The sequence below is a fragment of the Phaethon aethereus genome, assembly GCF_964289735.1.
Source record: "Phaethon aethereus genome assembly, chromosome: 2".
NCBI lineage: Eukaryota > Metazoa > Chordata > Aves > Phaethontiformes > Phaethontidae > Phaethon > Phaethon aethereus.
The window spans coordinates 117,161,819-117,176,621 of NC_138582.1; the positions used below are offsets into that span (position 1 = coordinate 117,161,819).

Here is a 14,803-nt window from a genome sequence, read left to right on the forward strand (position 1 = left end):
TGTTTCCATAATGTTGTGGGGCAGCCAACAGGAGTTACTCGGAGTGTGACTTCATGTTATTATTGTTTCCATCGTAGACTTTAACTCTTGCTCCTGCTCAAAAGAAAGAATTTGATATGAGTTCTGCTATTGAAATAACCAGGTTCACATAGATGCATAATGGATGTCCCCCTCCCCCTGCAAAATGGTGACAAGGAGTGAGTTCATATCTCTACTAGCTATTGAACTGTAATAATTGCTCCCTTTTTGATATCTCAGGTCTGTCTCCTCGGGATCTTGTTCTTCACTTTAGACACAAGGTAGGCATTCTCTGCCTTCTCTTATTTTGTGGAGTAAAATGCTTTGTGAGGAACTAAAAGCCAAACATGTCTAGACATACCTGAGCTAGGAGTAAGAAGACTGTTTCCCAAGTCCTTCTGGTTTCCTGATTTCCCTTCCCCTTCTGCCTTTATAACTTCAGTGGAAGTAAGTTCCAGATGGAGAAGTTTTGTCTGTCTGCTGAATTCCCTGGAGATTTCCAGGTTTGTGTGACATTTCTTTAGTTCTGTCCCAAAGTGCAAGTGGTATCTCAGTTATGGTCTTGTTTCTATTTCCTGCTTCTTGTCAGATGAATGCGATAGAAGATTATTGCTAAAGTCCATGCAGACACAGGTTGGAGCATTTTTCCCTGTATCTTGTAAATTTGGCAGCTCCTGCCATCATAAAACCTGAGGGGATTTGCACCTCTTTCCTAAAGACTATTGAAAATGAATGTGTATCCTATAGCTAAGGTACAAATAGCATTTAGAATCTTTTATTAACTGAGAGGCATCAAGAGGCATCAGCTCCAGAATCTGAATTTCATGGTGTATTTGCACCTGCTCAGTAGATTTTTGGGCTAGAACTTTTTTTTTTTTAACTTCAAATGTCTGCCAGTCATGCCCCAGCAGCGTCTGTGTTTTTCTTTGAGTGTAGACAGTCTGAGCAGCCACTTCTGATCTAGATGCCTCATCTGTAGATTGCCTAAAAGTAGGTGAGGTGAATGCTATTCTTGATATTTTGCTGAATTGTTTTTTGTATTTGTGTGGAGGAACTAGTTTATGTTTATGTGATTTACTGGTTTTTTTTTTAAATTCTGGAATTATACAACATGTTCTTTGTTATAAATAAGCTTTGTGTTCAAATTACACAATTCTTGTTTGTGCAAGTTTTTCTTTGTGCATCTCAAATGCTTTTTTAAAGAGTGATGAGGTAGAGAAGGAGTATTGGAACACTGGTTTTCACTGGTCAAATGCATTTGATCATTTGACAGTTATGCAGTGATTAACGTGAAATCTTGAATAAGAGGTTATGCTTGCACAGTATTTTTGATATGGCACTAGTTCACTCACTGTTTTTCCTTCTTGTGTTTTTCAGGTCTTGATCCTTTTTAAATTGATTCTTCTAGAGAAAAAGGTAACGTTTTGTAGGCTGAGGCAGGTAATTGAAATAGAAATGCTAGTGTTAAATTTTCTTCATATGAAGTTATGTAGAATATAATCGTGAAAAACAAATTAAAGTAAAATAAAAGTATTTGAAGTAATATCAACAACTTTGCATCCATATATAAATTGGGAAATTATGCTCAAAGTAACTGCTGTGTGATGACATACAAATTTGCCTCCACTCTGTCCACACTCTACCTTATTAATAGCTATCCCAGCCAAAGTAAGTAAAATGTGATTAAATGTGAGTGGAGAAGCTTAACATATAAGAGATAGGAAAGGATAGACGTAATGCAAATAGGTACTCGCGTGAAGGAAGGAAATTTTTCTGATAGGAAATTCTGGTACCTAAAAAGGAGCGTACAGCTTTACAGGATACGAGTAAGTAGAACTTCTACTTTGGACTTTAAATAGGTATACCAAAGGAAATGAGTGCTTGAAGTGTCCTTCAAACCTGAATTGCATGGATACCTGCAGGAGGCAATCTAAAGAGCCGTATCCGTTAGATCAGGCTGAAGTCACATTATAAATTGGTAAAAACTGTTGAATTCTAGGCTCAGTGTTTTCTTTGGCCTACCTTACTGCCCCAGAAGCAATGTTATCTTAGCAATTTAAATGGAATATGCAAAATGTACAAGCAAATGTGAAATAGTAGATACATTTGTTTTCTTCTTCTGTGTATATATTAATACCCTGGAACAAGAACTTTCAGTGAAATTACTGTAAGGTCCCAGACACATTTATGCAGACTTTTTTTTGGTTTGTTTTGCTTTTTTAAAATTTTTGTTTAAAGTTCTGTTTCGGTTTCCCAAGCTTCACTTTTTTTCACTGAACCTGCTGTGCTAAAACCCAACTGCTTGAGAGTGCTGAGAAGGAGCATTAGAATTTCCTATTAGCTGTAACTGGAAAGTCACTAGGACTTAATCTGTCAGATATCAAAACAGTTGTGGGGTTTTTTTAATTCTATATGCAAAGCCTAGGTATCTTTAGAGAGGCAAGAAATATGACTTTTAAAAGTAGAAGTGGATATTAGGAAAAATTTCTTCACCGAGAGGGTGGTCAAGCATTGGAACAGGCTGCCCAGGGAGGTGGTGGAGTCGCCATCTCTGGAAGTGTTCAAAAAACATGTGGATGTGGCACTTCAGGACATGGTTTAGGGGACATGGTGGCACTGGATTAATGGTTGGACTTGGTCTTGAAGGTCCTTTCCAACCTTTGTGATTCTGTGAAGTAGCAGCTTCTCCAAAGCTTTTGCACTTGTGGCTTAATTCTGTAAGTTAGGTATACTTGACAGTTCTAATTATTTATTGATGACAATAAATGCAGTTTCTGTATTAAAGAGCCATATGCTAAAGGCTGCTATATCAAAGGCTATGCAAAAGGTATGCTCGAGAAAATAGGAGTACACATGTAGAAATGTATGTAATCAAGACTTGATATGCAGGCTTTTTCCTAAAAATAACTTAATATGTTCTGAAAGTCTACAGTTATTTATTTGTTTGTTTATTTTAGTTTTTCTTTTTAAAACCGTAAGTGGAAAAAATATTTTCCAGTTAAGATTTTGTAACATTTTATCTACTGATCTATTTAAAAACTTCTGATAGCATTTCATCAGGTCAGTTCAGCATTTGGGTATAAATAAACAAAACACTTTATTGAGCTACAATTCTTTTCTGAAGCTGCTCAAACCACAAGACATAAATGCACAGGAAGAGGAAAGAGGAAGGGTTTCCCAAGCATGTTCATGTGACTCAATCATATGAAATTGTTTTGAAAATAACTGGATGCTTATTGGATAAACCTGCAGGTTGCTTTGTTGGTTTTTTCCAAAGCTCAAACAAGAAGACAGCACTTGCAATTTCAAAAGGAAGAGTTACGGCTTTCTGGCACTGCCTGTTTTGTGGCAGATGTTAAGGTTCCAGAATAACTGCGGGAATGTGTATGTTCAAAGACCTTAAATATAATATGCAAGAAGCCACTAGTAATGCAAATTTTCGTGAGCTGAAAAATGTCTGAATGCCATGGACCGATTTCCTTTAATCCTTAGCAATTTGGTTGATGCCTTTCCACAGGCTAAAGGAATTTTTTTTTTCACCTCTCAGCTGTTATTAGGCTGGAAGACTACTTCCAGATGGTGATCGTTTGACTTTCTGCTGCCAGGACCACCCAGTTTGCTGATGTAAATGTTGTAGGCCGTATAATGAGGTTGTGAGGGGTAAGGAAGTGTGCACCCATATAGATGGAAAGATGGCACGGGGACTTGGTGGAACAAATATAGAAAAGTACTTGGCTGAAGTAAGCGGTATACCCAAACAAAAACCTAAACTAGAATAGATTTCTTGAAAACAAGGTACTTCTTTATAGACTTAATTTTTTCTGTAGGCTTAAAAATAAGTTTGGCTAGGAATTCATGGTATCTGAGAATCTAAACCTGTAGGGTTATTGTAGGGTTTCTGTTGTAGTTCATTGCTATTATATTATGCATCTTTCATGCATGCATGCAATATAGAGCAGCATCTTAAAAGAAGTTAGACTTCTTTATTCCCACTGGAGTCAGATGAAATTCTTTCATAGATGAGCCGCTTGTTCTTCTCATTGTGCTTTTTCTGTGGCTGTTGCAGTTTGAATTCACCTATCTTGAACATAGAAAATTGTGCAAGACAATATACATAGTCTATTCCTAGCTGAGGTACCATTAAACATTGTTTGGTATGCATTAGGACTGTATAGGTCTTTCTCCTGGTTCCATCAATTCAGTAGCTCGTAGACTTGCACATACTAGTGGAACATGAGTTACTATTCATCAGTCACTTCTAAAGTGTCTTCCTAGCTTACAGCTTTTATTAAATCTAAATCTGCAAACTTGCACTTTTAATTTCATCATATACCTGTTAAATGGGCCTGTAAAGTCATTAAGTTAGATCACTCCTTCGCATTGTTGATTCCTGGTGATGCTCATGTATTTTCTTTTTTACTACTGTTATGCTGCTTGAGGATGTAAAAATGACATTGTTAAACAAGTTGACTTTTGTGGTTTTGTGGGTTTTTTTTATTTTGGGTTGGAGTTTTTTGTTTTTATTTTTTTTCCTTTCTTACCCCCTGAAGGCTTGTCTTGGAGGAGCCCCAGTAGTAATATTCAGTCTGCCTTGTATTTCTTCTTTCGTTGCTAGCCTTTGACACCCCCTTTTGAATTCCTTACTAATTTACTAATCCCAGTCTCTGATTTAATTAAGGAAATTCAGTTTGCTTATGTTATGCCGTAAGTGCTTTACTGAAGTTAATATCAGTCATGTCTTTTGTTTCCAAAAATCTTTTTTTTCTTTTTTTTTAATCATAGGAAGATACTTGTGATAAATGCATGCTGCATTTGTCCTGGTTTTCATTTATCTGCATATCTTTAATATATTTTCTTAAAGAGATGTTTTTGCATAGATTTTTGTCAGAATTCTGGAATGAAGATTATTTGGCCCCTTTGATATATAACAGAGATTTTAATACACTACAAATGAACAAGAATTTATGCAGCATGCCAAGCACAACTTCTTTCTGTCAGCCATTCAGTTCATTTCCCAGGAGCAATCTGGGAAAAAAAATCTGAAAGACTGACAGAAAAATCCAAGTGATTGACAAATACATATTACACACAGGTGTGTATATAAAGTATATGTTTTACAGATATTATAAAATATAGGAATACAATAGACATATTTAAATATATACTTGGAACTCTTGCAAGAGCTTTTGTTGGTAAGGAGACTTCATAAAATAACATAAAAAGCAATGCCGTGAATAGTTTGCATGTGTCCTGTCCATCTTTGTCATGCTTAAGTGTAATTTTATTTTTCTCATTCTCTCCTCCCTAATTCCCTTTTCCTCTCTTGCACGCTCTCTTCCCCCCACCTGCTCCCCTTCTGCCACCAGGTGCTGTTTTATATTTCTCCAGTAAATAGATTGGTGGGAGCTCTGATGACTGTCCTGTCACTCTTTCCTGGTAAGAAGAGAAGTTTGGACTTCTTTCTATATACTTTCTGGTGATAACTGAGACTGGCTGTATGGTTTCATTTGGAAAACAACTTATGTGACAATAGGGTTATGTTGGTGTGTTGCCTGAAAAATGGGTGACTTGCGTACATAGTACATGGATATGTATACATCTCCTAATAGTTACTACTTGCACTCTATGGTTTATTTCTTATGCTTAATCGGAGCTATTGGATCTTCTGTATTGCCTGTGGGTAACATAGATGGGGCCCTGAATAAGTCACACATTCCTGTCAAGTTCCTTAAAAAACAAAAATACAAACCCCTCTCTTCCTTCTACATGCGCTCTTCAAAAAAAGAAAAGAAAAAAACCCCCAAAAAACCCAAGAAAAAACAAACAAAAAAACCCCAAACAAAACCAAAACCCCTAACCTTGCTAATTCTTAGCTTCTAACCAGTCTTCTCAAAGCAAAAAAGTTGGGTCAGATTCTTTAGGAGGGGAAGTGTGGGGTTTGGTTTTGGTTGGTGGTTTTGGTTTTGTTTTGTTCTTTTTTTAATACTCACCCTCGCCCCTAAAGTAATGTTTTAAAATACGCGATTTCCACTATGCACACAAGAGCACTTTGTTAAGAAAATGAACAACAATCACTTAAATTTCTATTGAGACGCTGATATTCATGCGTGCTATCACTTTCCAGGCATGATTGAACATGGTCTTACTGACTGCTCACAGTATAGACCAAGAAAGAGCATATCGGAGGATGTTGGCTTGCAGGAAAATACACCACGGTTAGATGACTATGTTCCTGTGTCTGCTGCTGATACTTCAAATACAAACTTAGGAATGGAAAAGGGAGGCAGGAAGATGGCAGGAAACCATTCACTGGAAGGTCAAAAAGCAAATGTGCCTTTCTCCCAGTCAGAGAAGACTTGCAATGGAGCTCAGTCCTCCAATGGTACTGTGCAGCGCTTGAAAGTTCCTTCCCGCACTTCTCCAGCATCCTCTGAAAGTGACTGGGAGACCTTAGATCCTAGCATTTTGGAGGAGTCTAATTTGAAAGAAGGAGAACGTGAAAATACAGCATCAGAACAGGCTGAAAATCGTCCAAGCGAAGGCATCAGCTCGGAAAGCCTTCCTATCACTGTGCAGCCCCAAGCAAATACAGGACACACGGTGCTTGTTCCAGGACTGATATCTGGGTTGGAAGAGGACCAGTATGGAATGCCATTGGCTATTTTTACAAAGGTAAACAATGTTCATGATACCCGGTAACTCGTAGAGACATCTGTTTTTCAGAAGTGGCTAGTAATTTTGGTTAGCTGTTCCAAATGGACAGTAGGGTACTACAAAACATGTAAGTATGGTCTCTGGCAAGTGACTGTGTTCCTAGGCAGGTGGAAAGCATGAGTGCATGTCTGAGAGGGGTGTGCCCACACACACATACATTCCATTTTCTTTCATATATATACTTATATACTATTTGCAATTCTACATTATGGTAGCCTGCAGCCCCGCTGTAGTTAATAAGTGGTATGTGTCAGTAACTACTGTTTTCTTTTCTTCCGAAGAATTGTTTATCTAGCCTATATGGGGCAAAATCAGAGTACTTAAGAAGTGTTTAGAAACTAAGATTCTGAAAACTATATCTTGGCTGACACCTAAGCCTATATTTTCCTCTTAATTTTTTTGTATATATGTGTGTTTATAAATGTGTATGTGTATATATATGCACAAAATGTGTATATAAATGTGTGCATATATACACACGCACAAAAATATAAGTATATAATTTCACCCTTCTTTACATGGTAACTCTTCCTGCTTGTCTGTGGCTCTTTTCCTGTGCATGGGTACTGAGCTGCTGAATTTTAAGCCTGTGCTGATGCCTAACTGAACTCCGTATTCCAGAGTGTCTCTAAGGACTCTGGTGGGCATTATCAGACAACAAGAGATACATTTACTAGGGCTGGTCTCCCATTAAAAAAACAAGGCAAATGCATCCCTTTTAAAGATGCTTTTGTCAGTAAAAGAAGTGATACAATACATTGTTTTGTTTTATTTTTTAATGTAATAACCTTTTAGATAAACATTTGCCCAGAAGGTAGAAGATTCAGTTTTATTTCCTCAAGCTGATGAGGTTCAAAGTGGTGTTTCTTCCTTTGGAGGTGCTTGTTTGCATTTCCTGGCAGAACATTGTATTTGATGATCGTGTTTGAGCTTCTCACAATAACTTTCATTGGAAAGGGTACGTTATATGGGCCCAAGTGAGGAGCTTAGATGTCATTGCCCTGTCTTGCTTCACGTCACTATTAGAAATGTTTTTTCAACAAAGATCGGCAGTCTGGTGTTTGTCCTTATGGTCTGTCTAATTAAAGGAATAGCTTGTAAATTGTATTTAGTCTAGTTCTATCAAAAATACTAGATTGAAAGCAAGAAGAAAATAATTGATAAGGGGGCTACAAGTGCAAACTTAGTTTGCTACTAAGCTCATGGAACCGAAAAGTAAACAATTTTAAGGAAGCTGACAGTTTCTACATGTTTGCCTTCTGTTCCACAAAGGCACTTTTTATTTGAGTTCATCAAATGTAATTAAAGTAGAAAAGGCTTTACAACTCTAAGTTATCAGAAAAACGTGATTCAAAGTTATAGTTTAAGCACTTACTGGAAAGTTTAAATCTCTTTTAGAGCTCTCATCTCAGAGTTGTTTTATGCATGTCACGGAAGGACTAATAAATCTGACAAATCTGAATTGGAAGATTTTGCCAGATGGCATAATACGTTATCCAAGTACACCTGAGCATAAGGAAGAATAGGTTGTGATACTTGTTTCTTTAATACCAGTTCTGTAACATCTAATACTCATTTCATTTGCACTCTTTTAAAAATAATGGAACTTGTTCATGGAAATAAAAGTTGTTGCACTTACAGACAAATGTGAATTTGGGAACTGACACTTGATACTTCAAACAGTGAAAGATTTCCAAGACTTTGCTACTTGAGCATACAGTAATTAAACCTTCCTTTGCCATCTTCTTAAGCCTTATTTTTTTGAAATTTTTCCATTTTTAGGTTGATGATTCCTTTCAAAGCACCATTGCTCCTTTGACACAGGCTGTTTGTTTTCAACTGATAAGTGCTTGTCATCTGGAAAGCCATCCCTGTGTCTAATATAACAAAAGGGAATAGTTGTGCTCCTTTCTTCCATATGTTTCCAATTACCGCATACTGTGTGATAAAGTGCATGTGCTCTTTGTTTCTGTCCAGTATGCCGTTAGCCCTTCTGGGTTTCTACTAGTGAATAAATTGCTTTGTGCTTTATGCAATTGAACAGCTGGAATTAGACATCAGTATTAGACTTCAGGTGTATGTTGATCCTATATTTTAAAAGAAAATTACAATACCTAGAGCTGCTTCTTGATCTCTCAATGATTCACCTCAAAGCCTTTTTTTAAAAATGTTTGGGTTTTGGTTTTTTTTAGTTGTAATGGAGGATAGTAGATTAATTTACAAGCATGGAGTGGCTAAAAAGCACACTGTGTTGCTTTCTATCCTGCTCTTTCTTAAAGTGGGCATGCGTATGCTTATCAAAAATTGATTGCTGTCTCTGGAACCTGGAATCTCCACCTACAAAATGTGGATAGCAGTCTGTAGCTTTCCTGCATGATGTGTGTCAGGACTAGCAGAAGACATCATGGTATGCAAGTGGAGAGATGAATCTTTATCTCCATTGACTTCTTGTCTCTGAACTGACCTAAGACCTTGCTCTAGTTTTATACTGCTTTATACTGTTGCCTTATAAACACATTTGATTCCTGTTCTTTGCATGGTGTTTCAGTTTCAGACCCGAGACTGAAAGGCAACACAACCTCTTGAAAAACGTAATTCATGTGGAACCTGGTTGCTTTTCTTTGCAGATGTAGTGTAGCAAAACAATAGATAATCATGGCTGAAATTGTAATAACCAAGGTTTGTTCTGGGTGGAATGTGCTGGCTTTTAAGAAGAACTCTGAAATATAGACCTTTTTGTAATTGTTTTTTGCCTTATGTTAATCCTCTAAATATCTTGATTACTTCAGGGCTACCTTTGTTTGCCATACATGGCACTGCAGCAGCATCATCTCCTGTCAGATGTAACAGTCCGCGGCTATGTTGCAGGAGCCACCAACATCCTGTTCCGTCAGCAGAAACACCTGAGTGATGCAATTGTGGAAGTATGAATCTTTGCATTTGAACTTCTTGAACTGGACCGTGGGGGGGAGAAGCAGAGGTTGCATTTTAAATATAGCTTTATAGTTTCACATTCATACACAAATTTTTAATTATCTCCCTATGAAATAAATTCTTAAATACATAAGCTTACTAAATTTGTATCACTTGTTAGGATAGGATTAGATAGGCTGTTCAAAACTAATACATGTTTTTCTGTATATTCTTATAGCCAATATTTGAATTTGCAGGGCACTTCTTAAATTTTTGTTTTGTTGCTGGTATAATTTTACTTTTTATGTCCTGGGCTTTTCTGATGAGTTTGTAATAAAAGCTTCAAAAATAAGTGCTTGCAGCTGAGAAACAGATGCAGTGGGATAATAAAGCACACTGCTATTGACTTCCTTCTGATTTAATAAAAAGGTTTAAAAAAAATGGTATCTAAGAAAACACTGTGTCATTTCTAGCAAATAGATACAACTAGATAATCAGCATTTGGTAACCTAAGATAGCTACATATAGTTAACCACCTTAATAAATTGAACACGTAGGAAAATAGGTGTAAGCACCAAACTTCCCCTGCTAAATCCTCTCAAATAAGCAGCTTTTACTATTGCCAGGAAGATAATAAGATTCTGATTGTATCAGAGCAGTATCTGACTTCCTGAGAACAATTAATTCATTATTTCTTTGGCCATTTGTTCCTTCTTGATATTTTGGGGGACTGTGGATTTAGGTAGCAATATATAGTAGTATATATAAGCAGTTTTATTTAGATAAATGTTTACCCTTGGAATTATTTCAAACAGATAGAAGATGCTCATGTACAAATCCATGATCCAGAACTCCGTAAGATCCTGAACCCAACAACTGCTGACCTAAGATTTGCAGATTACTTGGTGAAGCATGTAACTGAGAACAGAGATGATGTTTTCCTTGATGGCACGGGATGGGAAGGAGGAGATGAGTGGATCAGGGCTCAGTTCAGTGCTTATCTTCATGCACTGCTTGCTGCTGTGCTGCAACCAGGTAGAACAGATACCTTGTCTAGGGACCGAGATGAGGGTGGGTGTAATAAGCATTTGCGGTGTTGCGTTAAACCTGTGGCCCGTCTTTGGATCTCCCTCTGCCTAACATTTTATTTTGGGCTGCTTTTTTGGTTGTCCTTGCCTATCCTTGTTATTCCTTGACAAGCTTATTACTAATTCTTACTTCACAGCTGTTCAGACACCTTCTTTTTTGACTGTCTCCTTCTCTTTAAGCTTTCTTCATAAATAGAAGCACCTGAAACCCCATATATGATGAGACTTTTACAAACGTGTGTCTTACAGACTCTATTGCAACCTGAAGTTAATTTTGGGAACCTAAATGGATTCAAGGATACATGAAACTAAATGACTGCCTAGGAAGTTTATTTAGGCTGTTCCATCTCTTTTCCCTTCCTGCCATGGCCTTAAGTAGGGATTCGCATAAGTGAAAAGTGTCAGCTAGAGACTTTATAAGCCTGTATTTTCTGGAGCTCAACTTTTTTTTGTCTTAACACAGAGGGAATTCTCTATGTTCCAACCTTTTGTGCTAAAAGATTCTGTGTTTGTGGAAAGTGTTTCATTTGCCCAGCACTGATCCTGTTAACTTCATTCTCCTCATGATTATTCTCTGTTCACATCAATTAACTAATGAGATCTTGTTCATGGTAATTGTGAGAAAACATGGGATTGAGAACTTGATTTTAAAGGCTGGAAGATGTGAAGTTCTTTGCCTGGCAACATTAATATTTTAACATGATTACGTGGTTGATATGAAATATCAGGGTTTTCTGGGAACTCATACTACTTAAGTGTTTAAAAGGGGATGTTGTTATGATAAATTTATTCCACAGTAGTTCATACTGCGGTTTCGGAGTCAATTTGGGGTTTACTAAATGTGAATGAGTAATAACATAGTACAGCAGAGCCCAGTGTATCTGACCAAGACCAATGCAAATGATGTTTTTGTTCTTAGTTGATATGTGGCTATTCTCTCTCCTTTGTCTTTGCTGTCTTTGCCCAGCATATAAGTTGAGAGGCCTATGTTTGGATGAATCTTTTTTTTTTTTTCCCAGTTGAGCTCTTTACTTAGAACTTTCTAAATGAATTGAAAACAAGAAAAGTATTTTTTTAAGCCTTTTTTTTCCCCCCGCTTGTCCTTGTATTGTATATTTGGGACAGTTTAAAATCAATAAAACATTTTTGAAGTGCCCAGTTCTTAGTATTACAGTTTTAACTGTCTTTGATTTGATAAGAGCCTGAAAACAATTAATTTTTCTTTACAAGAAAAAAAGTAATTTGTCTTGTATTACATCTCTAATGAATTGCTGCAGATGCTTATTTTTCTTTTAATTTGTCAGACAACGAAAAGACTTTGTCAGACTTTGGTACGGCATTTGTAGCAGCCTGGAAAAATACCCACAACTACAGAGTATGGAATAGCAACAAGCATCCAGCTCTTGCAGAGGTAAATTCTAGGTAAGGAAACTTTTTTTTTTTCTTTTAGCATTTAACACTGAGAGCTCCTAGTATGCATAGTCAGACACACCATTTTGTAGAATTACAGTGTTCCCCTTGTTCCTGCTATAAAGCCCTGAGGGTGAAACTTTGGGGCCCCTATTCTGTAAGTACAGAAACCGAGTATTTCTGTTCTTCAATACCTTACTCTAATTCTGGGCTACAGTTTTATGAAGAAAAATATATCCAGAGTCAGGAGAAGTGGAACTTGAACAAGTTGACTGTTGGCTGTTCCCAGCTATAGAAAATTTGTCATTCCTCAGGAATTGTTCTCAGGTGGTTCTGCTTATTATTAATTGCTTCCAGGTGTCCAGGGAATAGCTGTGTGCAGGGTTGTCATTGATGGGGTTGGCGGGGAACTGGCTGTTTTATGTTGCATCTTCTATACTTTGGATTGTTTTATCTATATTTTCAGTCAAAGATTAGATGATGCCAGGTTCAGTAACACTGTTGGCCACGCATGTGTTTTGTTTAGCATGGGTTATTACTGCAGTGAGTTTTGTTCGCTTTTGCTTTGTCAGCAGCTGTAGTCTGAAGAAGGTTTTTCTTTAGACCTACAAAGCTCTTGGCCTACTTAAGGGATCTTTTCTTTTTTATTTGCTTTGTTGTCGTGGTTTAGCCCCAGCCGGCAACTAAGCACCACACAGCCGCTTGCTTGTCTTTCTGCCTCCAGGTGGGATGGGAGAGAGAATCAGAAAAAAACCCTCATGGATTGAGATAAAAACAGTTTCATAGGACAGCAAAGGAACAAGAAACAACAATGATAATATTACTGATAAAGGGACATAAAAACCCAAATGATTCATAGTGCAACAATTGCTCACCGCCTGGTGACTGATAGCTTGTTCCAGAGCAGTGATTCCCGCCCCCCAGCCAACTCCAATTTATATACTGAGCATGACGTTTTATGGTATGGAATATCCCTTTGGCCAGTCTGGGTCAGCTGTCCTGGCTGTGCCCCCTCCCAGCTGCTTGTGCATCTCCCCGCTGGCAGAGCATGGGAAGCTGAAAAGTCATTGACTTAGTATAAGCACTACAACTACTTAACACACTGATGTTTTTGGTTGTTGCTATCAACATTATTCTCATACCAAATCCAAAACACAGCACTACACCAGCCATCAGGAAGAAAAACCAACTCTATCCCAGCTGAACCCAAGACATCTGCCAGAAGGAGGTACTTCTGCCTTAATTGTTAATACCTGGTCTGTAAATAGAAGGCACCTTACAGGTAGTTTCATAAGAAATCTAAGGTTGAATAGTCACTGGGACCTAGCCTTCTGTAAATTGATATAGTAGTATATCTACGAAAGACTTTATTTTATTTCTTTTTGTAAGCCACAGAGGGAAGTACAACTAATAATTGTGTGATATGGATTCATCGTGAAAAAATAAATACTTAATGTTTTCTTGGGTTTTTCCTCCTCTTCTAGCCACCCGTTCCAGGGACAGTACTCTGTATCAGATGTTAAGTTAAGGTTGTCCCAGTAAGTATATAGTACCTTGATTCGTATGTTTTTTTAAAGTGTGGTCAAATATTAATAAATGTATAACTGTTGCTGTGATGAACTAAACGAAATAATGATTTAAATTGGCCATGTGCATGAAACTATGCTCAATATTCTCTTGCAAAACATCACCACATCTAAAGATGGAACATTTGCCTGAAATAGGGAAAAACAGTGCTAATGCACTATCTTGTGTTGGACTTTACGTAATAGGGTCCTGGTTTTTTGCATTGCCATTATAAGGCTTTTGTATATTTATTGTTAAATTGTAAACTAAAGCTGTTAAAACTTTCATCAGTATTCTTCTGTATGTTGACTTTAGGTCTAATTACTAGGAGAAAACAGCTGTGTGGTTTTTAAATCAGCTGGTTTTTAATACAGCATTGTTCCAAAACTCTTGAAGTTCACTTTATATGCACTAATAGATGCTTCAGTTTCTTCAATTTAGAAGTTTAAAATGAGTTTTAAATAACCTCTTATTGCATCACACTCAACTGAACTTTAAGTTTGTCTCAGCTCTTACCTGTAGTATTCAAGTCTAAAACTCAGTGGTGCTTGTTTATTCCCATAGCTGTTCAGTTCTAGCTGAAGCCAGAATTCAGTGTTGGAATTACAGTTCACTATCTCTTCTTGTTCATGCACCAAGCAAAATAGATTGTTTTCTCACTTAGCTGTGTTGACCATAAAACATCACAGACTGGTTCTTGAAGATGCCTGTAAATCAGTAATCTTAGAATCGTAGAATAGTTTGGGTTGGAAGGGACGTTTAAAGATCATCTAGTCCAACCCCCCTGCAATGACCAGGGACATCTTCGACTGGATCAGGTTGCTCAGAGCCGCGTCCATCCTGACCTTGAATGTTTCCAGGGATGGCGCATCTACCACCTCTCTGGGCAACCTGTGCCAGTGTTTCACCACCCTCATGGTGAAAAATTTCTTCCTTGTATCCAGTCTAAATCTGCCCTCTTTTAGTTTAAAACCATTACCCGTTGTCCTGTACATACATGCTGCTGATTCTGCACCTGCATTGACTGTAGACGATTACTTTCAGTACGCTGTGAGTAGACCTAAAACACATGCTAACATAGAAGAGCAGCTTGA

At 37.4% G+C, this 14,803-nt stretch overlaps 1 protein-coding gene across 1 annotated transcript in view; it reads left to right on the forward strand.

Annotated features, from left to right (window-relative positions):
• AVL9 (AVL9 cell migration associated) overlaps window positions 1-14,803 on the forward strand; it is a gene marked incomplete at both ends in the record, with an annotated part of 40,663 nt that overhangs the window by 23,644 nt on the left and 2,216 nt on the right. Inside the window, 8 exons of the mRNA XM_082014946.1 lie at window positions 259-299; window positions 1,396-1,434; window positions 5,385-5,454; window positions 6,143-6,690; window positions 9,522-9,656; window positions 10,461-10,680; window positions 12,038-12,155; window positions 13,628-13,681. Of these exons, the coding sequence (XP_081871072.1) occupies window positions 259-299; window positions 1,396-1,434; window positions 5,385-5,454; window positions 6,143-6,690; window positions 9,522-9,656; window positions 10,461-10,680; window positions 12,038-12,155; window positions 13,628-13,681 (1,225 nt within the window). The remainder of the gene's footprint in view (window positions 1-258; window positions 300-1,395; window positions 1,435-5,384; window positions 5,455-6,142; window positions 6,691-9,521; window positions 9,657-10,460; window positions 10,681-12,037; window positions 12,156-13,627; window positions 13,682-14,803) is intronic.